The sequence below is a fragment of the Oncorhynchus gorbuscha genome, linkage group LG22 (assembly GCF_021184085.1).
Source record: "Oncorhynchus gorbuscha isolate QuinsamMale2020 ecotype Even-year linkage group LG22, OgorEven_v1.0, whole genome shotgun sequence".
NCBI classification, from domain to species: Eukaryota; Metazoa; Chordata; class Actinopteri; order Salmoniformes; family Salmonidae; genus Oncorhynchus; species Oncorhynchus gorbuscha.
Window position 1 is genome coordinate 42,457,217 of NC_060194.1, and position 23,619 is coordinate 42,480,835.

General features: G+C 43.7%; 2 protein-coding genes across 2 annotated transcripts; both read right to left on the bottom strand.

Moving 5' to 3' along the window:
• Positions 1-269: 269 nt before the first annotated feature.
• On the bottom strand, positions 270-11,539 carry LOC124009688 (death-associated protein kinase 3-like). The gene is made up of 12 exons (XM_046321759.1): positions 11,424-11,539; positions 10,385-10,491; positions 6,485-6,614; positions 6,256-6,347; positions 5,901-6,039; positions 5,498-5,627; positions 4,745-4,793; positions 4,593-4,619; positions 4,229-4,381; positions 3,915-3,960; positions 2,982-3,193; positions 270-2,844 (listed from the first exon to the last, which is right to left on the bottom strand). Exons 2-12 carry the CDS (start codon positions 10,444-10,446, stop codon positions 2,529-2,531), a joined length of 1,356 nt encoding a protein of 451 aa, XP_046177715.1. The 5' UTR covers positions 10,447-10,491; positions 11,424-11,539; the 3' UTR covers positions 270-2,528.
• A 185-nt stretch (positions 11,540-11,724) lies between these two features.
• Positions 11,725-16,776, bottom strand: LOC124009712 (U6 snRNA-associated Sm-like protein LSm7). The gene is made up of 4 exons (XM_046321801.1): positions 16,702-16,776; positions 13,012-13,114; positions 12,715-12,786; positions 11,725-12,441 (listed from the first exon to the last, which is right to left on the bottom strand). Exons 1-4 carry the CDS (start codon positions 16,705-16,707, stop codon positions 12,299-12,301), a joined length of 324 nt encoding a protein of 107 aa, XP_046177757.1. The 5' UTR covers positions 16,708-16,776; the 3' UTR covers positions 11,725-12,298.
• Between the last annotated feature and the right edge of the window lie 6,843 nt (positions 16,777-23,619).

A 23,619-nucleotide genomic window follows, 5' to 3' on the forward strand; every position in this document is an offset into this window, starting at 1 on the left:
ACAGGGTGAGCAGCATTGCCATCAACAGGTTACAGCACGTCCCGGACGACTTAACTGTTAGACCGAGCCATGTTGTCGAAGGGAACAGGGGTTGCGTTGAATAACAAAGATCATATTCTTTAGTTCTGAGTTACTATGGAAACAGAGAGACAAGTTCCATAAGCTCCAGGTGGAAGGATCCTTTTTTTTTTTATGTAAAAAAAAAAAGCTGAGAAATCTGGACCTGCAAAATCTCAATGGACAGAGAAAATATACACCAGAAAGGTTCCTTTAGGTTATGAGTTTGTTTATTTGAAACAAAACCCCATCTAAATAGGTCATCATTCAAACTTAACAATACATACCATTATAAGTTTTGGGTACATAAAAAAAAAAAAAAAAAAATGATTGGATGGGAAATAGTTTGGAACACGGCTATATTTAAGTGCAAAATAGTATATTAAACTAGGGAAATGTACAGTACATAGAGTTCTATGTGGAACATGGAATGTGATGCATAGATTTAAGACCAACTCATGGAATGTCTGTAGTGTGGGGTTATGGTCATAGCGACCGAAGGCTGACTAAAACAATCATTCAAATATAGTAGCAGATAAGACATGCAGATCATTTGGTATGAGGCTACTGTGCAATAGTTGTATTTGAAAAGGAACGGTTTTCCCCGGACACAGATTAAGCTAAATACTGAACTAAAATGCTATTTTCGAAATGGAGGTTCTCCAGTGACCATTATTTATAGTCCAGGGTCCAGGGAAACCGGCCTAAAACGTTTGAGGGACAGTCACTAGACTTCCATTATTCATGAAAAGGTTTAGACATTACTACACACTTGATTTAGCTTATGTATAGGCAATAAGGTGTTCAATGTACAGGCTGCGTGCAAGTTACAAAACAGGTTTGTACAATCCATTTTAAGACGACTCTCTTCACACGTAAGAGAACTATTAGTATTTATATAGTATAAATATATAGTATCTGCATCTGTCTGTAGCGTCGCAGTTCAGCAAGACGGTTGTTGAGTGTCAATAAGATTATCTTCAAAATGGAATCTCCCTATAACACATGTTCTATTGTTTCTACTATGTTGTTGTTACTTCTAACCTGGGTGGTTCAAGCCCTGAATGCTGATTGGCTGACAGCCGTGGTATATCACACTGTATGCCACGGGTATGACAAAACATTTGTTTTTACTGCTCTAATTATGTAGGTAACCAGTTTATAATAGCAATAAGGCACCTTGGGGGTTTGTGGTATATGGCCAATATACCACAGCTAAGGACTGTGTCCAGGCACTGATGTATCATGCATAGGAACAGCCCTTAGACACGGTATACTGGCCGTATACCACACCCCCTTGGGCCTTATTGGTCAATCATAGTCAGCTGTTAATGATAAATATCCCTTTAAGTATAGGGCTAAAAAACTATAGGAAAATGATTGCAGGTGCAGAAAACCTTCCTGTATGTATGTATGTATGTATGTATGTATGTATGTATGTATGTATGTATGTATGTATGTATGTATGTATGTATGTATGTATGTATGTATGTATGTATGTATGTATGTATGTATGTATGTATGTATGTATGTATGTATGTATGTATGTATGTATGTATGTATGTATGTATGTATGTATGTATCATCATCTTAACCAAATATACTGCAAAAATGAATCACAATCTTTACCATTTTCAACATTATGAATTAATTTAGAAAATACTGGAATGGACATTCATTAAACACATATTTTGTTGATTAAATGTGTTCATAGTAGGGAGGGACTCTATACATTGTTGGTGCTATTCATTAGAAAGGGAAGATGGGGAAGGGGGATCATTTTTCCTCATCAAATGCCTGGCTTATGACCAGGGGACAGAGTTTTCCCTCACCAGAAAAACTCTGGGCCCTTGTTCTGAATCTAATGACAGCTGGTATATAAGACCGGTGTCTGTACCAAACCAGGCTGGCCTCAGGGCATGACCAGGTCAGTGATACTAGAAGCCAGGCTAGACTCAGGGCATGACCAGGTCAGTGATACTAGAAGCCAGGCTGGACTCAGGGCATGACCAGGTCAGTGATATTAGAAGCCAGGCTGGACTCAGGGCATGACCAGGTCAGTGATACTAGAAGCCAGGCTGGACTCAGGGAATGACCAGGTCAGTGATACTAGAAGCCAGGCTGGACTCAGGGCATGACCAGGTCAGTGATACTAGAAGCCAGGCTGGACTCAGGGCATGACCAGGTCAGTGATACTAGAAGCCAGGCTGGACTCAGGGCATGACCAGGTCAGTGATACTAGAAGCCAGGCTGGACTCAGGGCATGACCAGGTCAGTGATACTAGAAGCCAGGCTGGACTCAGGGCATGACCAGGTCAGTGATACTAGAAGCCAGGCTAGACTCAGGGCATGACCAGGTCAGTGATACTAGAAGCCAGGCTGGCCTCAGGGCATGACCAGGTCAGTGAAACTCGAAGCCAGGCTGGCCTCAGGGCATGACCAGGTCAGTGAAACTAGAAGCCAGGCCAAACTCAGGGCATGACGAGGCTGTTCTTCTCCTTCTCTATCCCCCTGACCAGCTCCTCCACCCAGAGCACCTCCGACGCCACCTGTTCTGCCAGGACCTCGTAACGGTTCTCCAGACGGCCAAACTTCCTCTTGAGGGCGTTAGCAGCCAGCATGGTGGCGCGGGCATCCTCCTGACTCTGCCTGCGCTGGGCCTGGGTACGCTGCAGCTCCTGGCGGATGTGACCCAGGTCGCTGGCGATGCTTTGGTTCTCCTCCTTGTACCAGCCCTCCTTCTCCTCGTAGATAGACAGGAGAGCAGCCACGTCCTCCCGGCACGACCTGGAGAAGTCAGGGAGATGTTAGAATGTATGGAATACGTATGTTGTATCCAATTAGAGCGGCTGTACATGCATTTTTTTAATAATCAACTTAAAATTACAAATCCATCCATCTATCGATTCATCCCTCCCTCTCACCTCTGGTTTTGTTCCAGGTCTCTCAGCCCCTCCTCAGCAGCAGCGATCTCCTCCAGCACCTGGGAGAAGCGTTCGAAGTTGACATAGGTGTTGTTTGGGGGCATGGAGGAGTGGGACTTGATAGTGTACTCCTTTAGACGCGTGGTCTTCAGGCGCCTGCGCTCCGGCTTCTTCCCGCTCTCCTCCTGGCGCACGTTCCGCCTCTTGATCACCTGGGAGGAGAGGAGCATTAATGGATAGCAGATAAAGGGGGTCAAAAACCATCAGTAAACCATCAGTAAACCATCAGTAAAGCGGCAGTAAAGCGGCAGTAAACCATCAGTAAAGCGGCAGTAAACCATCAGTAAAGCGGCAGTAAACCATCAGTAAACCATCAGTAAACCGGCAGTAAACCATCAGTAAAGCGGCAGTAAACCATCAGTAAAGCGGCAGTAAACCATCAGTAAACCATCAGTAAAGCGGCAGTAAACCATCAGTAAACCTTCAGTAAACCTTCAGTAAACCTTCAGTAAACCTTCAGTAAACCTTCAGTAAACCTTCAGTAAACCTTCAGTAAAGCGGCAGTAAAGCGGCAGTAAACCATCAGTAAACCATCAGTAAAGCGGAAGTAAACCATCAGTAAAGCGGCAGTAAACCATCAGTAAACCATCAGTAAAGCGGAAGTAAAGCGGAAGTAAACCATCAGTAAACCATCAGTAAACCATCAGTAAAGCGGCAGTAAACCATCAGTAAAGCATCAGTAAAGCATCAGTAAACCATCAGTAAAGCATCAGTAAAGCATCAGTAAAGCATCAGTAAAACGGCAGTAAAGCGGCAGTAAACCAGGTGCTAAAAGCCAACAGTTGCTTTATAAGTGAAAGAGGGCAAAGGGATAGTCCAACATGTGGGATCAGTAAGATGTAAAATATGTGTGAGATGGCGAGAGATGTCTACCTTGATCCAGGGATGCTGAAGGCTGTCATCGATGGTCATCCTCTTCCTGGAGAAATAAGAGATGAAAAATAATCAATTATTACTTTCTGCTTTACTGTCATGCCTTAGCAATTGCAATTATATAATTTCCACTGAAGACCAAAGTTCTCCAAGGCTATGGTGCGGATTCAGTAAACGTTCATCTTTTCCTAGAGTCCCTACAATGATATATTAACTAACAAGACAAACAAAAGCAAATAGTTACTGTCATGGCCCTTACGTGTGTTGTTCTAAGTATTCCCAGGCCTGTTCTATCCACAGTAAACCAGCCTTACTTGGGATCCTTGACCAGCAGGCGTCTGATGAAGTCCTTGGCCAGCTCACTGGTATTGCTGAAGTACTCCTCGTCAAAGTCATAGTTGACAGCAGAGATGTTGGTCAGAGTCTCCTGCTTGGTCTCCCCCAGGAACGGAGAGGCACCACTCAACCTGAGGAAGACAAAACAACATGTTGAGAACACTCAACCTCAGGTTAAACAAGTGGTATGGACAAATATGAAATACAATCGCTTATTTGCTATTTCATCATGTAAATGATTGGATTGCTCGGAAATAATAACATTCACTTGTGTCGTTCTCCATTTTTGTAAAACAGGTACTGACAGCAACTGACACCATTATAAGGTGAGGCAGTACTTACAGAATGTATGTGATAACTCCAATACTCCTGGAGAAACAAGAGGACAACAAATTAGTGAGATTTACCTGAAGGGTAAAGAAACAAGAAAAACAGCAATAACAAAAAGTTCTCAAAATCAGAAAAACATTTAAAATAATCTTAGTTTATTTTACCACATGTCAGCCTCCAGTCCGAGTGGTTCATAGTTGACTATCTCTGGAGCTGTAAAACAAGCAGGATTATTAGAACCCAGATGATCTTCAGGGAGATCAGCACACAGACCTCCATTTATTAAAACCAATATGAAAGGAATATTTTCCCCATTCCATAACATTAAGATCATTCTGGAATCTTTTTATTTTAAAGCTATACGGGCCGCCCGAGTGGCGCAGCTGTCTGAAGCACTGCATCGCAGTGTTGCGGCGTCACTACAGATCTGGGGTTCAACCCCTGGCTGTGTCACAACCGGCCGTGACCGCGTGCTCCATATGGCGGGGGGTTCATCGTGCTCTAGTGACTCCTTGTGGCGTGTCGGGCCGGGCGCCTGCTAGCTGACTTCGGTCCTCAGTTGAACGGTGTTTCCTCCGACACATTGGTGCGGCTGGCTTCCGGGTTAAGCTGGGGGATGTTAAGAAGCGCGATTTGGCGGGTCATATTTCGGAGGACGCATGACTCAACCGTCACCTCTCCTGAGGCCGTTGAGGAGTTGCAGCGATGAGACAAAATCGAAATCACGAAATTTGGGAGAAAAAGGGAGTTCAAACGTCCAAAAATAAAAATAAATATACTGTTTAAAGATACTGTATGTTTTAATAAGGAAAATGAATATGTAGGAGCGTCTCACACACATAACGAAATATATGCGGAACACTAAATTGATATTATTATTATTAATACATATTACAAACACATCTCTATGGTCTCACCAACAAACTCTGGCGTTCCAAAGATATTCTTAAACTCATTTCCAGCTTTGATCTGATGAGCGATGCCAAAGTCGATGAGTTTGATTCTGGGGTTGGAGACGTTCTTATCAAGCAGCATGATGTTCTCTGGCTACGGCACAAACAAACATTTCAGAATGCACATAATAATACAATATAGATGTTGTTTTTTGTAAGACACCAAACTGTATATTTCTCAAATGCTGGAAACCTTTTGGACGTTTTCACTGATGTGCCAATGACTCAAAACAGTCTATCAAGTTATACATTGAGTGAGGAGTCAGAGTGCTCCAATAAGAGTTTAAAGGAATATGTCAAGTGAAGATGGAACTTTAGTTTACAATGCCAGCCTGGCTTCTCCTTCCCCAGACTCCACCCTACCCACCTTCAGGTCAAAATGAGCGATGCGTTTGGAGTGTAGATAGTAGACTCCGTCCAGGATCTGTTTGAGGAACTGTGTGGCCTCCTCCTCTGTTAGAGACTCCTTCTCTGCCAGGAAGTCAAATAGTTCCCCTCCAGACACTCTGGACCACACCACAGAACAGGGTTAAAAAATATTACTCTATTTTATCAATATACTATTTGAGTACAGGTCTGGGCCTGTATTCAGAAAGAGTCTCAGACTAATGCTGCTTTAGGATCAGTTTAGCCTTTTAGATCATAGTGAATCCGATTACAAGGACGGGGAGGTGGCTGATCCTAGATCAGCCCCAAATATCAACTGGTGTAGCTCTACTCACAGCTCCAGGATGAGGATGACGTCCGTCTTGTTCTCGAAGATGTCGTGTAGCGTGATGATGTTGCTGTGCTGGATCTCTCTCAGAATGTTCACCTAGAATTTTATTTGATTTATTTCATTATTAATAAAACATTTAAAAAAGGGCATATAAAGCTGGTGCAGCCAGTACATACAATGATTGAGGTTAAAACACAATGCCTGAATTCTTATTTCCATTGTGGTTCTCTCACCTCCCTCTCGATCTCCTCGCGGCTTACGCCCCGGCGGCTGGAGGACAGGCGACGCTTCTTGATTAACTTGGCGGCGTACTCCGAGCCAGAACTCTTGTCTTTACACTTCCGTACGATGGCGAATTGTCCACTAGGAGAGTTAATGAGGATGATGATGATGATCGATAGTATAATATAATATGTACATAAACATAGGAAACAAGAAAGAGTGACTGGGCCAAATTCTAATAGCCAATCTGGGGAAAATCCTGATTTAAAAGCTATAAATTCTTGACTACAAATTGTATAGGCTAGTGTTCACTGGAAGCATTGCAACACACTGGTTGGCAGTTTCATTTTATGTAATAAGATAAAGACTATGCAAACATGTAAAGTGGGTGGCTATTTAAAAAATATATATAAACATTTACACCTAACATCAGAGGGTGAGGGCCATTCCCCCCAGAAATGTCCAGGAACTTGCAGGTGCCTTGGTGGAAGAGTTGGGTAACATCTCACAGCAAGAACTGGCAAATCTGGTGCAGTTCATGAGGAGATACACTGCAGTACTTAATGTAGCTTGTGGCTACACCAGTTACTTTTGATTTTGACCCCCCCCACCCTTGTTCAGGGAAACATTATTCCATTTCGGTTAGTCACTTTTCTGTGGAACTTATTCAGCTTACGTCTCAGTTGTTGAATCTTATGTTCATACAAATATTTACACATTTTAGGTTTGCTGAAAACAAACGCAGTTGACAGTGAGAGGATGTTTCTTTTTTTGCAGAGTTCATAAATTCTGCATTCCTGAGGGTCTAGCCATTCCTAAAGTTAAGTCTACAGCGCTTCTCTATCTGCACAGAACTGAATGTTCTGTTCTGCCATTTAATGTACCATTTCTGAGCAAACTCAGCCCCCTCCCTCTCACAGCATGACCATACCTAGAGCCAGAGAGGAAATACACAGCTAGACTACACCTAACACACAGCTAGACTACACCTAACACACAGCTAGACTACACCTAATACACAGCTAGACTACACCTAATACACAGCTAGACTACACCTAATACACAGCTAGACTACACCTAATACACAGCTAGACTACACCTAATACACAGCTAGACTACACCTAATACACAGCTAGACTACACCTAATACACAGCTAGACTACACCTAATACACAGCTAGACTACACCTAACACACAGCTAGACTACACCTAACACACAGCTAGACTACACCTAACACACAGCTAGACTACACCTAACACAGCTAGACTACACCTAACACAGCTAGACTACACCTAACACAGCTAGACTACACCTAATACACAGCTAGACTACACCTAATACACCTAATACACAGCTAGACTACACCTAACACAGCTAGACTACACCTAACACAGCTAGACTACACCTAATACACCTAATACACAGCTAGACTACACCTAACACAGCTAGACTACACCTAACACAGCTAGACTACACCTAATACACCTAATACACAGCTAGACTACACCTAACACAGCTAGACTACACCTAACACAGCTAGACTACACCTAATACACCTAATACACAGCTAGACTACACCTAATACACCTAATACACAGCTAGACTACACCTAATACACAGCTAGACTACACCTAATACACAGCTAGACTACACCTAACACACAGCTAGACTACACCTAATACACAGCTAGACTACACCTAACACAGCTAGACTACACCTAACACAGCTAGACTACACCTAACACAGCTAGACTACACCTAACACAGCTAGACTACACCTAATACACAGCTAGACTACACCTAATACACCTAATACACAGCTAGACTACACCTAATACACAGCTAGACTACACCTAATACACAGCTAGACTACACCTAATACACAGCTAGACTACACCTAATACACAGCTAGACTACAGCTAGACTACACCTAACACACAGCTAGACTACACCTAATACACAGCTAGACTACACCTAATACACAGCTAGACTACACCTAATACACAGCTAGACTACACCTAATACACAGCTAGACTACACCTAATACACAGCTAGACTACACCTAATACACAGCTAGACTACACCTAATACACAGCTAGACTACACCTAATACACAGCTAGACTACACCTAATAAACAGCTAGACTACACCTAAAACAGCTAATAAACAGCTAGACTACACCTAAAACAGCTAATAAACAGCTAGACTACTCCTAATAAATAGCTAGACTACACCTAAAACAGCCAATAAACAGCTAGACTACACCTAAAACAGCCAATAAACAGCTAGACTACACCTAAAACAGCCAATAAACAGCTAGACTACACCTAAAACAGCCAATAAACAGCTAGACTACACCCAAAACAGCCAATAAACAGCTAGACTACACCTAAAACAGCTAGACTACACCTAAAACAGCTAGACTACACCTAAAACAGCCAATAAACAGCTAGACTACACCTAAAACAGCCAATAAACAGCTAGACTAAACCTAAAACAGCCAATAAACAGCTAGACTAAACCTAAAACTACCTAAAACAGCTAGACTACACCTAAAACAGCTAATAAACAGCTAATAAACAGCTAGACTACCTAAAACCTAAAACAGCTAATAAACAGCTAGACTACACCTAAAACAGCTAATAAACAGCTAGACTACACCTAAAACAGCTAGACTACACCTAAAACAGCTAGACTACACCTAAAACAGCCAATAAACAGCTAGACTACACCTAAAACAGCCAATAAACAGCTAGACTAAACCTAAAACAGCCAATAAACAGCTAGACTACACCTAAAACAGCTAATAAACAGCTAGACTACACCTAAAACAGCTAGACTAAACCTAAAACAGCTAATAAACAGCTAGACTAAACCTAAAACAGCTAATAAACAGCTAGACTACACCTAAAACAGCTAATAAACAGCTAGACTACACCTAAAACAGCTAATAAACAGCTAGACTACACCTAAAACAGCTAATAAACAGCTAGACTACACCTAGAGGCTTAAAGAGGAAATAAACGCATAGAAAGGCAATGATGTCATTCTTTTTCTGCAACACTGCAGAAAACAAAACTTCCATATAAAGGTAGGAAGTCAGGTTTATTGTGTCCCAAATGGCACCCTATATTCCTTTTATAGTGCACTACTTAAGCCCTATGGTCTCTAATCTAAAGTAGTGCGCTACGTCAACAGGTTGCCATTTGGAACAAATTCAGGTTTAATCCTGTAGAAGCACATGACTCATTCTAGTGCTCCGGCTCTGTTTAGTTTATAAGGACTTGTTAAAAACACAGAGCAGGTTTGCATAACAGGACAGAGAGCTCTACACTGTTGAATAAACAGTCCCACAAATACACTGGGAATTTGCCAACGGATGTTTTCATCCAGCTATGTGATTTCAAGTCAACTAAGTGGTATTTGGATTGTATCATTAGGAGAGCCCAACAATCAATATTTAAGATCTTTGTAGAAATATTGCTTCACTTTACATACAAGAGTTACTAAAGGTGGGGGCCTCCCGAGTGGCGCAGTGATCTAAGGTACTGCATCGCAGTGCTAGCTGCGCCACTAGAGATTCTGAGTCTACCCTCATGGGGCGGTGCACAATTGGCCCAGCGTCGTCCAGGTTAGGGGAGGGTTTAGCCGGCAGGGATGTCTTTGTCCCATCATGCACTAGCGACTCCTGTGGCGACATGGTCATTGTAATGTTTGAGGACAGGCTCATTGTAATGGCTGGAACGGTAGGTACACTTAATTGCATTGGCCCAGTGTGCCTCATGCTGGGTAGGAGTTTTCTCAATCAGTCCTAAAAGTACAAATTCTGCCCACTGAGAGCTGAAACAAGTCTCCTTTGTATCCTCCTCCAGCAACACTGTACAGACAGACAGACACAGGTCAGATCTTACCTCCCTAGCTCCTCTCCCATATCATAGAACGCCTCCACATCCTCTTGTCTGAAGCCAGCCATGGTCTGACTGGGTTGCTGCTAATAGAAGTTGTGTCTTGAATCACACTGAATTACAGAACAGGGAAACATGATTATTAGTACCTGCCAAGGAAATCGAGACCCATAACATGGCAACGATAGACTTATGAGATGCTGACATGAGCAAAACTAGATCAAATACATGCTACACTTCATAGAGTGACAATGGGCATGCCACAGGCTGCATCATTTAGCCACAAGGGGTCAATACAATCAGTTTACACACATACAGTAAATTGATGTAAGCATTTGACCCTGAACAAATTCACCCCCCAGCCAATGATGTGCATAACAACCCCCCCCCCCAAAGAAAAAAGAAGTGGTCGTCCTTATTTGGCCAAAGTCAACAAGGCAGAGTTGCTGGGTTTCTTCAACTCCACCCACACGTGTGATGAACATAGTGGAGAAGGAGAACACTGAGAACTCCGCATTCCGGTCTTACTTACGTCACCCATCAACTCGCTGATTAATAAAAGGGTCTCACTGCGGTTTTAACATTAGATAACCGTTTGCCACTCAGATTGAGAAACAATGGTTTCGTGTTGTTATCCGAAAATACTATGGATTAACATTTACACCGCAAATTGTTTTTATTTTTGTTGACAAGTAAAAACTGAACTTTAGCCATGTGTAGCTAACTGGCTAGCTACCGTTTGGAGTATGGAGAAGTGAGCTAGTTGGATACGGCTAACTTTTTCCCTAGAAATAACAACAAACATTAAAACCCTAAACTCTTTCCGTGATAATGGGTCGAGGCAAAACCAAATTCTAAAGAAAATATAGCTAAATTCTTGACAAAAGCTTGCTGGTAATGCTATATTAGATAGCTAACGGGCTAACTAGCTACATTAACTAATTCACTAACGTTTAACTAATTGTCATATAACGTCAGTTGACACCGGAGACGGTAGTTTATCGATCCTTACTCTGTCTATACAAATTACAAGACAGATACTTACATTATAACTGGCTACGGGTCCTGCATTCCTCTCCCGAGTCAAATTTCCGGTGGTAGAAGAAAATTACAGCACTTTTGAGACAGGAGGATGGACCATATGGAATGACATCATACTGACTTGGTTTGAACCCGCAAAGGCAAATTATTACTGTCTGAAAGAGCAATGAATTTAGATTTTCTCAACAAACAAACAAGCTGAAATGTATCTGTCAAATAGCTTCAATGAATCCCAATTATTTAATCCATTTGGGCCGTAATTCTTGACGTTCAAAGACGATACAAAACACTGAAGACACACATCATTAAAAAGAAAATAGTACATTTATTACATCTGTAATGTAAAACCATAATATGCCAGATCGTTCAAACCTGGCCTGATTTAGGGAAAACCATAGTAAAAAGTTTTTTTTTTTTAATGTTTATCATCACAGCAAAAATATGTTTTCACTTATCTAGTCAGAGAACCCCCCCCCCCCCCCCCCTCAAAAAAAAGATTAACAGAACACATGCTCATCACACTACCTCAACATTCAGGCTGGTGACAACAATTAAACTACAACAAAATAATTTTCCTGATTTTAGGGACTCAGAAAGATGTGTGGGGCTGATGGTAGTGAACATGAAGTGCACCTCGGGTAGAAGGGTCAGGGGAGAATAGTAGTGAATCTAAATAATATTTCCTTGATTCCTCACGTCCTCCTACCTTGTCACCTTTTCAAAGCATATCGGAGCAAACGATCTGAGGTTCCTCCCCTCGGATGTTCTTGTCCGAAGAAGGAATCAAGGAGAGGACTTGAGAAATCAAGGAAATACAATTAAGATTCACCCCAGGAATTGGGCTACTGTGAAGAACTCAAGAGGAATAAGGCTTGCGGACTATCCATCCTGCTGTTGTATGAAGGGGTTGGGGATGGCCTCCATGCCGTCCTGAGGACAGATGAGCACCACTGAGGTCCCTCGACACACCACCAGGCCCAGCTGTCGCGTGTCCTCGGTCAGCTTGAACTGGTCGTCAGGGTCTGGAAATTACAAAGCAAACCAAATTGTATTGGAGAAGGAAGTGGCATAACAGGTCAGAGGTAATTGATAGTATGTGAAACTCCATCATGAATGATCCAGCACAACCTTCTTTATACGACCTTGATTTTATTGTCAATTTTTTAACTAATGGGCAACATCACATATATGTTTTCCATTGAATTGTGTGGGCAACAGTCTCCTCGCCGACCAGGAGTGCATTTTCACTTTGTAGAAGTGATATGCGATCATAAGTCTTAGTTTCTGCTACATACCTCGCAAATACTCGATGGTGCTGTCCAATACCAGGTTCAACAGGGGGTCAAACCCCTTTAGGACTCCACTGGCTGACATAAAAAAATAAGGATTATTATCTTGAATGGAGGCAAAGAGAAAACCAGTAAAGAAGATGGGGACTGTGGCCTGTCATGGAAAAGCATTTCCAGACAGGCAGGTGGCCATTGTTCTCTTTTGGAAACCTCAAGTCCCACAGTATTTTTTCTTTCTTTCGTTCATCAAGTTTTGACATGGTAATGAAATGGACTAAGTAAGTATTATCTTCACTGATTTACCCTCTCGTCCTCCCTGGAACTTGACACGGATTTGTTTATCGATGTACTTGGACAGGTCAAAGATGCTCTCCTTCTTTTTCTTCTCTCCTTCCTTGTTTCTGTCCTGAAAGGAAAATATTCTGTAGAATTTAGGATTGAACCCCATAGTCTAATCATACCATCAAGGACCGCAGCACCTTTAAGTTGTATCCAATTTGTATACTGAAAATGTAGATGTGTTTATTTGACACAAATAATAATTATTTCAATAGGAGTACTTGACATGGGAAAAAACTGACAGGGCTGGAGATCAGATCCATTTTAATTGAGCCAAATCATGATACTTTTTTAAACCCTTTACACTCATGAGAATTAGCCTATATGGATAGCACTAAATTGAAATGTTTTTTTATACATAATATGAAAAACATATGCATAAGCATGGTAGCAATTAAAAGTTGAGATTATGGAGAGAAAAACATTGACCAAGACAAGGACACAACAGTTGACCTGAAAAGACTGAATCCAAACACACTGTTGACTTTAATGTAGATTTTACAATTACTGTACTTTTTAACCACATTTATTGATAACAGAATCTGAAAATACATTCAGTAACATAAAAATATTCCTGAAAATGTTGGGGTATTTGAGTGTTTTGAGTGAGAGGGCGGCAGGGTAGCCTAGTGGTTAGAGCTTTGGACTAGTAACCAAAAGGTTGCAAGTTCAAACCCCTGAGCTGACAAGGTACAAATCTGTCGTTCTGCCCCTGAATTTGTTCTTAACTGACTTGCCTAGTTAAATAAAGGTTAAATAAATACAAAAAAACCTGATGTTTCCAAGTGGTCACCCATCTCTCCAAAGTGTACAGTTCTTAAGTAATGGCAATGCATTTTTATGACTCAAAGAAGAGCCTTCCCAAAAAAAGCACCGTTGACAAAACTAAAATACAGCCCTGCATACCCGTCATCATACATTTACCGTTGTTTACGCAATCCAAAAACATGGCCCATTATAAATCTCAATCTGGATCAGGTGGGCATCATTTGAAAGCTTGTTCTATTGCCAACATGACCTAGCTAAGTTATAAAATATGATCTTACAGATACCGACGCGAATTTTGGTGCTCATAGAAAGGAGTCATGAGCGCATTCAGGTGTTCAGCCGCATTCAGGTGTGTGTTCAGCCGCATTCAGGTGTGTGTTCAGCCGCATTCAGGTGTTCAGCCGCAAATTCTCTTCACAACAGACAAATCATTTTGTTCAGAACAACCCAGGGTATGATGTCATCCAACTGTACATCAGAGGAGGAACACTGTGTGTGACATGAGTTTTATGATATGGAAATGTCAATTGCATTTGGAGTCACAGGTGTTTGGCTTACTTCTGCGACATCAAAGTGGAATTTATTATAGTCCTCGACATCTCATCTTTCAAAATACATACGAGTCCTCTCAATTTACAGCATTTACCTCCCTCAGACAAAAACAAAAGTTGCCCAATTAGCCGGAGTGACGGGGGCAACTTCTTGTAGTGTGACGTGCTCATGTTCAGAGCGGCTGTCAGCAAAAACCCACTCTGATGTGATTTATAGCATGTTACTGTAAAGCACGGTGTCAAACTCAATCCACGGAGGGCCGAGAGTCTGTGGGTTTCACTCCTCCCTTTTACGTGATTGATGAAGGTCACTAATTAGTAAGGAACTCATCCCACCTGGTTGTCGAGGGCTTAATTGAAAGGAAAAACTAAACCTGCAGATACTGGGCCCTCCATGGAATGAGATTGACACCCCTGTGTTCCAATTTATGCGCTTATAAGTGCCCAAATTGGTCATGTTCAACTTTGAATCGACAGTATAGGCCAGGCAAATTCAAATCTGATCCTTGAAGCCAGTTCCACTGCTGATTGTCATTGTTCCCCTCTAATCAAGGACTGATTTAGACCTGGGACAACAGGTGGGTGATTCCCCTCTAATCAAGGACTGATTTAGACCTGGGACACCAGGTGAGTGATTCCCCTCTAATCAAGGACTGATTTAGACCTGGGACACCAGGTGAGTGATTCCCCTCTAATCAAGGACTGATTTAGACCTGGGACACCAGGTGGGTACAATTATCAGGTAGAAAATAAAACCGAGAGTGTATTATTATTAAACCAATTCTGTTGCAAAACTGAAAATCTGGAATGTCTTGGAATGGGTGGAGTCTGAACATCACAAGTAGCAATCTTATTTCGTTTTTTGTTGTTGTGTTTTTAAGACTCAAGATATTGGAGTGGAATGATTCCTGTATAGATTTTTGAACCAATCAAATGGGGTTATTTCTAGGGTGGAAAAAGTGGCACAAGAAGTATGATAACTGAAGACAGATGGCGTGGTTGCTGCACGTCAGAGTGGCAGGGAAGGAACAATGGGTAGTAGAGCCCCCATGACCCAGTGACTGTTTCACATCAACAGAGGGATTGTGAAATGTTACATGTTAAAGGTGGACTTTGTATAATTTATTGCAATGGCCATAAACTGTATAGCACAAACGGAGAAAATTGTCATCATTGAATGCAGCTAAATGTTTCAGGATGCCCTGCAAGAAATCCTGTCGCTGAATGTTCCCACCCTCCGAGGCCCCTGAGCAGGGATGTATTTTGGAATGGACTGTGATTGAAGTGAGATGGGGTTTGTTTCACGTTTTCGTTTCCCCCCTTTCATGTAATGATTCGTATTTTCTGGTTAAAATACCTCCTCCAGCTGGTGGCGGTAATGTATCGTTAACGTTGGATGCCAACGGCCGTTAAACCCAATAGAAGAATCAGATGAAGGGAAAACGAGGATTGAAGTGATTTAATAGAACCCAGTTTCTAGAATGTAGTCTAAAGATTATGGGGAGGGAAACTGGGGTACGAACATGGCATGATATTTAGCACGCTGATGTTGACAACATTATACAGTCGAGTCTGCCCTTAACGCGAGCAAATTTCTCAACCCACTCCATCTCGCTAACAGTGGTCAGAATACTGTAGTTCAATTGAAATACCCCTTAAAAATGTTTAGAACTAGAAAACAAATGGTGAGTAAATTAGGTTTTTAAAAGTTAAGAGATCGACTCAGCGCCATTTTTTTGCGGCTACCTGTTATAGTCTCCTGAGTTGGCCACTAAAATGAAATGCGTGTTCATTTACCACCATTATGAATATTAGATTAGGAACGTTGCACACCCTTGGATGAACGCGGTATGCAACATCCTAAATTGGCTGAAAATACTTCAAACGGTCGTGGAAATTGTGTTAAAGTACGCATTTCTTCTTGCAATTAAAGAGGTAAATGCCTTTGCAGCCTGAATGGATGATGCTTTATGTACGAACAGGTCCACGGGGGACACGAGTTTATTACCGGGAATGCTGATCTAGCGCCCATGCACTATGTAGTCTAACGTAATGTTGCAGGTCTGGCAGAATATTGTCATCCGATCGTCCCAATCGGGTATTGGGTCTTTTTTCTCAAGCGACATTCTTTGTCATTTTTCTGTCTCTGTTTGACATTCCTTTTCTTTTTCATTAACATGATGCTGTCTGAAAAGCACGCTCGCAAATGTCCCTACTCTGCTCTCTTGCATTTGCTAGATAACACTACTGTAGCTAGATTGAGGCACGCAATTGCCAATATAAAATATAAATAACGACGTATTAGATACGTTCATGGAAGATATGATCGACTCACCGCCATTTTGAAACTGTTCCAGCCACGCCTCTCGAACTCCAACCTTTTTCTTCTACTTTGTTCGTGTTATGGCGGTCCTCAAACACATTTATAAGTGCATGCCGCCACCTAGTGTATTAGCTGTGTATCAGCCTACTATTATATAGTATGAATTAATTACACTTTAAAAAATTTGCCCTACCATCTAACCCTGCACCCATTAAAACCTCACCACTATTCCACTACTTTGGCCCCATCTGATTTGTTTGATCGTAGCTAGCTACTTAGCTAGCTACTTAGCCGTCTTTGTATCAAAGATAATTGTGTAGTCTAGAGCGTTTTTCTAGGTTCGCTAGCCATCTATTGTCGTTCTTTTAACGCAACGTAACGTAAACAACACTGCTAGCTAGCCTGCTAGCCCCCGAATAGCAACACTGCAGAAACTATTACACTCAACGGAACGACTTGATTAGTGTAGTGTCAACATGCACCCACTGCCAGCTGGCCTACTTCAGCAGTACTGTATCATTTTAATCATTTTAGTCAATAAGATTCTTGCTACGTAGCTTAACTTTCTGAACATTCGAGACGTGTAGTCCACTTGTCATTCCAATCTCCTTTGCATTAGCGTAGCCTCTTCTGTAGCCTGTCAACTATGTGTCTGTTTATCCCTGTTCTCTCCTCTCTGCACAGACCATACAAACGCTCCTCACCGCGTGGCCGCGGCCACCCTACTCTGGTGGTCCCAGCGCGCACGACCCACGTGGAGTTCCAGGTCTCCGGTAGCCTCTGGAACTGCCAATCTGCGGTCAACAAGGCAGAGTTCATCTCAGCCTATGCCTCCCTCCAGTCCCTCGACTTCTTGGCACTGACGGAAACATGGATCACCACAGACAACACTGCTACTCCTACTGCTCTCTCTTCGTCCGCCCACGTGTTCTCGCACACCCCGAGAGCGTCTGGTCAGCGGGGTGGTGGCACCGGGATCCTCATCTCTCCCAAGTGGTCATTCTCTCTTTCTCCCCTTACCCATCTGTCTATCGCCTCCTTTGAATTCCATGCTGTCACAGTTACTAGCCCTTTCAAGCTTAACATCCTTATCATTTATCGCCCTCCAGGTTCCCTCGGAGAGTTCATCAATGAGCTTGATGCCTTGATAAGCTCCTTTCCTGAGGACGGCTCACCTCTCACAGTTCTGGGCGACTTTAACCTCCCCACGTCTACCTTTGACTCTTTCCTCTCTGCCTCCTTCTTTCCACTCCTCTCCTCTTTTGACCTCACCCTCTCACCTTCCCCCTACTCACAAGGCAGGCAATACGCTCGACCTCATCTTTACTAGATGCTGTTCTTCCACTAACCTCACTGCAACTCCCCTCCAAGTCTCCGACCACTGCCTTGTATCCTTTTCCCTCTCGCTCTCATCCAACACCTCCCACACTGCCCCTACTCGGATGGTATCGCGCCGTCCCAACCTTCGCTCTCTCTCCCCCGCTACTCTCTCCTCTTCCATCCTATCATCTCTTCCCTCCGCTCAAACCTTCTCCCACCTATCTCCTGATTCTGCCTCCTCAACCCTCCTCTCCTCCCTCTCTGCATCCCTTGACTCTCTATGTCCCCTATCCTCCAGGCCGGCTCGGTCCTCCCCTCCCGCTCCGTGGCTCGATGACTCATTGCGAGCTCACAGAACAGGGCTCCGGGCAGCCGAGCGGAAATGGAGGAAAACTCGCCTCCCTGCGGACCTGGCATCCTTTCACTCCCTCCTCTCTACATTTTCCTCCTCTGTCTCTGCTGCTAAAGCCACTTTCTACCACGCTAAATTCCAAGCATCTGCCTCTAACCCTAGGAAGCTCTTTGCCACCTTCTCCTCCCTCCTGAATCCTCCGCCCCCTCCCCCCTCCTCCCTCTCTGCAGATGACTTCGTCAACCATTTTGAAAAAGAAGGTCGACGACATCCGATCCTCGTTTGCTAAGTCAAACGACACCGCTGGTTCTGCTCACACTGCCCTACCCTGTGCTCTGACCTCTTTCTCCCCTCTCTCTCCAGATGAAATCTCGCGTCTTGTGACGGCCGGCCGCCCAACAACCTGCCCGCTTGACCCTATCCCCTCCTCTCTTCTCCAGACCATTTCCGGAGACCTTCTCCCTTACCTCACCTCGCTCATCAACTCATCCCTGACCGTTGGCTACGTCCCTTCCGTCTTCAAGAGAGCGAGAGTTGCACCCCTTCTGAAAAAACCTACACTCGATCCCTCCGATGTCAACAATTACAGACCAGTATCCCTTCTTTCTTTTCTCTCCAAAACTCTTGAACGTGCCGTCCTTGGCCAGCTCTCCCGCTATCTCTCTCTGAATGACCTTCTTGATCCAAATCAGTCAGGTTTCAAGACTAGTCATTCAACTGAGACTGCTCTCCTCTGTATCACGGAGGCGCTCCGCACTGCTAAAGCTAACTCTCTCTCCTCTGCTCTCATCCTTCTAGATCTATCGGCTGCCTTCGATACTGTGAACCATCAGATCCTCCTCTCCACCCTCTCCGAGTTGGGCATCTCCGGCGCGGCCCACGCTTGGATTGCGTCCTACCTGACAGGTCGCTCCTACCAGGTGGCGTGGCGAGAATCTGTCTCCTCACCACGCGCTCTCACCACTGGTGTCCCCCAGGGCTCTGTTCTTGGCCCTCTCCTATTCTCGCTATACACCAAGTCACTTGGCTCTGTCATAACCTCACATGGTCTCTCTTATCATTGCTATGCAGACGACACACAATTAATCTTCTCCTTTCCCCCTTCTGATGACTAGGTGGCGAATCGCATCTCTGCATGTCTGGCAGACATATCAGTGTGGATGACGGATCACCACCTCAAGCTGAACCTCGGCAAGACGGAGCTGCTCTTCCTCCCGGGGAAGGACTGCCCGTTCCATGATCTCGCCATCACGGTCGACAACTCCATTGTGTCCTCCTCCCAGAGCGCCAAGAACCTTGGCGTGATCCTGGACAACACCCTGTCGTTCTCAACTAACATCAAGGCGGTGGCCCGTTCCTGTAGGTTCATGCTCTACAACATCCGCAGAGTACGACCCTGCCTCACACAGGAAGCGGCGCAGGTCCTAATCCAGGCACTTGTCATCTCCCGTCTGGATTACTGCAACTCGCTGTTGGCTGGGCTCCCTGCCTGTGCCATTAAACCCCTTCAACTCATCCAGAACGCCGCAGCCCGTCTGGTGTTCAACCTTCCCAAGTTCTCTCACGTCACCCCGCTCCTCCGTTCTCTCCACTGGCTTCCAGTTGAAGCTCGCATCCGCTACAAGACCATGGTGCTTGCCTACGGAGCTGTGAGGGGAACGGCACCTCAGTACCTCCAGGCTCTGATCAGGCCCTACACCCAAACAAGGGCACTGCGTTCATCCACCTCTGGCCTGCTCGCCTCCCTACCACTGAGGAAGTACAGCTCCCGCTCAGCCCAGTCAAAACTGTTCGCTGCCCTGGCCCCCCAATGGTGGAACAAACTCCCTCACGACGCCAGGACAGCGGAGTCAATCACCACCTTCCGGAGACACCTGAAACCCCACCTCTTTAAGGAATACCTAGGATAGGTTAAGTAATCCCTCTCACCCCACCCCCCCTAAGTTTTAGATGCACTATTGTTAAGTGACTGTCCCACTGGATGTCATAAGGTGAATGCACCAATTTGTAAGTCGCTCTGGATAAGAGCGTCTGCTAAGTGACTTAAATGTAAATGTAAATGTAACCTACTCCAGGCCAACAGACTGGGAGGACAGGACACTATTGTTAAAAACCTATTGTAACTCATCTGCTATATAAAATCTTGTACATCCAAGTACTTCTCCACTGTTGACACCACATCCGTCCTCTGTGATTTAAATTCCATTCCTGCAGAACAGGTACGGCAGAATACCAACCTTCCCGAAGCACATCTATCACTCTTTATTGGCCTCAGCCTACTCACAGGGATCCTCTTGGGATCCCTCACCCTGGACCTATCTTCTTCTACTCCTCTCTTCACTGCCTCCGCATACGTCACTTTCTGCACTATTACCTGATCCTGGCAACCTCAACCTGCCTTTCTCTCACTGTACACCTCTGATCTCCAGCATCATGGGTACCCTTAAAGTTTACACACACAATTTTTCCCACAGACACTACACATTCCTTTGTCTCATGTCCTCTTGCACACTTATCACATCTAGGAAGCTCCCTCCTGCACACTGCTGCACGTGACCATAAGCTTGATACCTAAAACACTGTAATGGACTCAGGACAGAAGTTCTCTTGGGATAACTAACACATCCTGACTTGACTTTATCTGACTCTGCATTTATTTTTATATAGATTTTTAAAACTCTGTAGTACAGATGGTGTCTTCTGTTTCATCACACTCTCCACCGAGTCTGCCGCACCAAACAATGTGCGTCACAGACACCGGGATTAAATACACTTAATGCCACTCCAGTTATCACTCCGTGCTCTGGAGAGGAAAGCAAGTCACAGTTCTTGTCCCCAATCGCGTGGTGTGGGGCTCACGCTCCCTCTGGACAGCCGAAACACGATTCCACATTCCCCAACCTCTTCTCCACACAACCTGACACCACATATGGATCTGCCATCTCACTCCCACTGGACCCGAATCATCTTTGTCATCATCAGGACTAGGCTCAAAACACGGCGGTCTTCACCGCACTTGCCACCGCAGTTAATTAATCCTCACTCTTGTCATGTTTAATTTCCTTCTGTAGCTCTTCCAAATGTCTCTGTGCTCCACCTCATATTCGCTCAAAACATGTTCCACTTCTCTTTTTTTCCCCCATGTCTGCCATCTTCTCTTTCATCAGATCTTCCAGAAGTGTGTTCCATATTAACTTATATGTAACCAGGAGCGATTTTTAGCCTATAAATCTTGAAGTGGGGTGCATGCCAGTAAAGCCATAACACTAAACAATACATGAATTGCACTATAACGGTGACAAACGGTGCCCACAAACTGTTGCGGCCTACATAAAGCTGTCCCAACATTTTACCACTGCTACTCCTGGCTATCAGCGGAGCCTTGTCTGGCAGTGAAACAGTTCATTCATCCTCATTTACTGCCCTTTAAAAAACATAGCTGTTATGTCTGACTTGCTTAAACAAATGCGGTTTCTAATGACAATTGAGATGTACAAACTATGGAATAAGGGGAGGACAAGAGGTTATCTGTAATCTTTCGATTAAGACATTCATGAGCGAGCTGTATAATTATTTGTTTAACACTTTTTAAATGTACAGCGACAAAATTCAGAACATGGGCGTTCTTGCTGTGTTCTCCCTGTACACCAAGTCAGAACCGTAGGATAAATAAAGGGGGCATATAAACAGACAAAAAAGCTCTTACAATATTTGACGATTACATTTCTCCAAAACAGGTTATATGCTACATGTGCATCACCAAGTCAGAACAGTAGGTGAAATTACGAGGGGTAAATAGACCAAATTATTAGAGTGTGGCACATGGGCTACTAACATCTTACTGCACAACATACACTTAGTATTACTTTCTTAGCTACAGTATACATATCTCCCTGGCATATTACATAATTTATGCAGCAGCAAAAAATACATGTTTGCACTCACCTTGTTATGCTGTGCTCACTTGAACAGGAAGCTGGCTCGGCGGTCCTTCGTTGGCAAAGTCTGGCATTCTATGGATTTATGGTGCTTTCAAAACAACTGGAGGTCAGATTTACAATTCCGAGTTGGATGTTCAAAACTTATTTTCCCAGTCGGAGCTTATTTATTCCCAACTTTCCAGTTGTCTGGAACTCACTGATGTCAAGTTTTTGCAGTTCTGCACAAATCATGCTTCATTGACAGAATGGCCAATGTTGAATGTTTATAATTTTAAACTTGGAAAAGTTAATCCCCTTAATCCCAGATTTGGGACCACACAGCCATAATTTATTTGCATTATTTATCTTCATATGACAAGGATTAAAAAGGATTTGCCAGTAGATTGTTGACTTGATTCATGATGATGACTGCTAGCTAAGATTTTGAAAGTATGAAGTTGACATGATCAGTCCAATCAAAGCTACTGTACATTTTATCTGTGGCCAATGACCTTGAGCCTTATTGGATGATCACTTCTAATGTAACTCTATGGCAGCACCCAAAGGGCTCACATTTTTGAGGTCTCCTCTTAGACTTTGTGGTGAAGTAGTGTCCCCATGAGTGACAGAACACTGAGCCAATCACGGCGTAACGCTCCGTATTTTCTGCTGGCTTGCCCCACCAAAGTGACATGAAGAAAGTGGAAGTTATCTGCCAGGAATATGAAAAGAAGGTGTCTGAACTCGAGCAAAAGGTGAATGAGGCGGAGAGATACCAGCGCAGGTGGAACCTGAAGCTCCATGGAATTTAAGAGTAGACTGGTGAGGACATAAAAGGCAGAGCTGTTGACATCTGTGGAGCTGTCATTCCCGAATCAAAAGCCAAACTTCAGGAAAATGTAGACATCGTCCGTCGTTTGGAAAGAGTCAATGATCAAGACGAGACCGAGGACAACCATCATCCGGTTCACCAACAGATCTACACGGGATCTTCTCTGGAGGCGAGCCAAGAATTGTGAATTCCTCATCAAGCAAAAATGGACTTTCACGGAGGATCTGACCTCAGCAGACAAAGTGACAAGAGAGAAACTGTGGCTGCAGCTAGAAAGGCAGGGAAAACCACATGTTTTTATCGGTGCAAGAGTGATCATCATTGGGAACGAAATGCGGCCAAATCAGAACATTTGAGTGAGAGCCAGAGTCTAACTCAGACAGAACTGTCAGGCCAAAAAAACGAATTTCCAGATGAAAAGCAGCCTTTTATTATAAAATATTTACACAAACACTTGAATGAGAAAAGGCTGACCTGAGAACTGGTAAACTAAACACTAACTATAG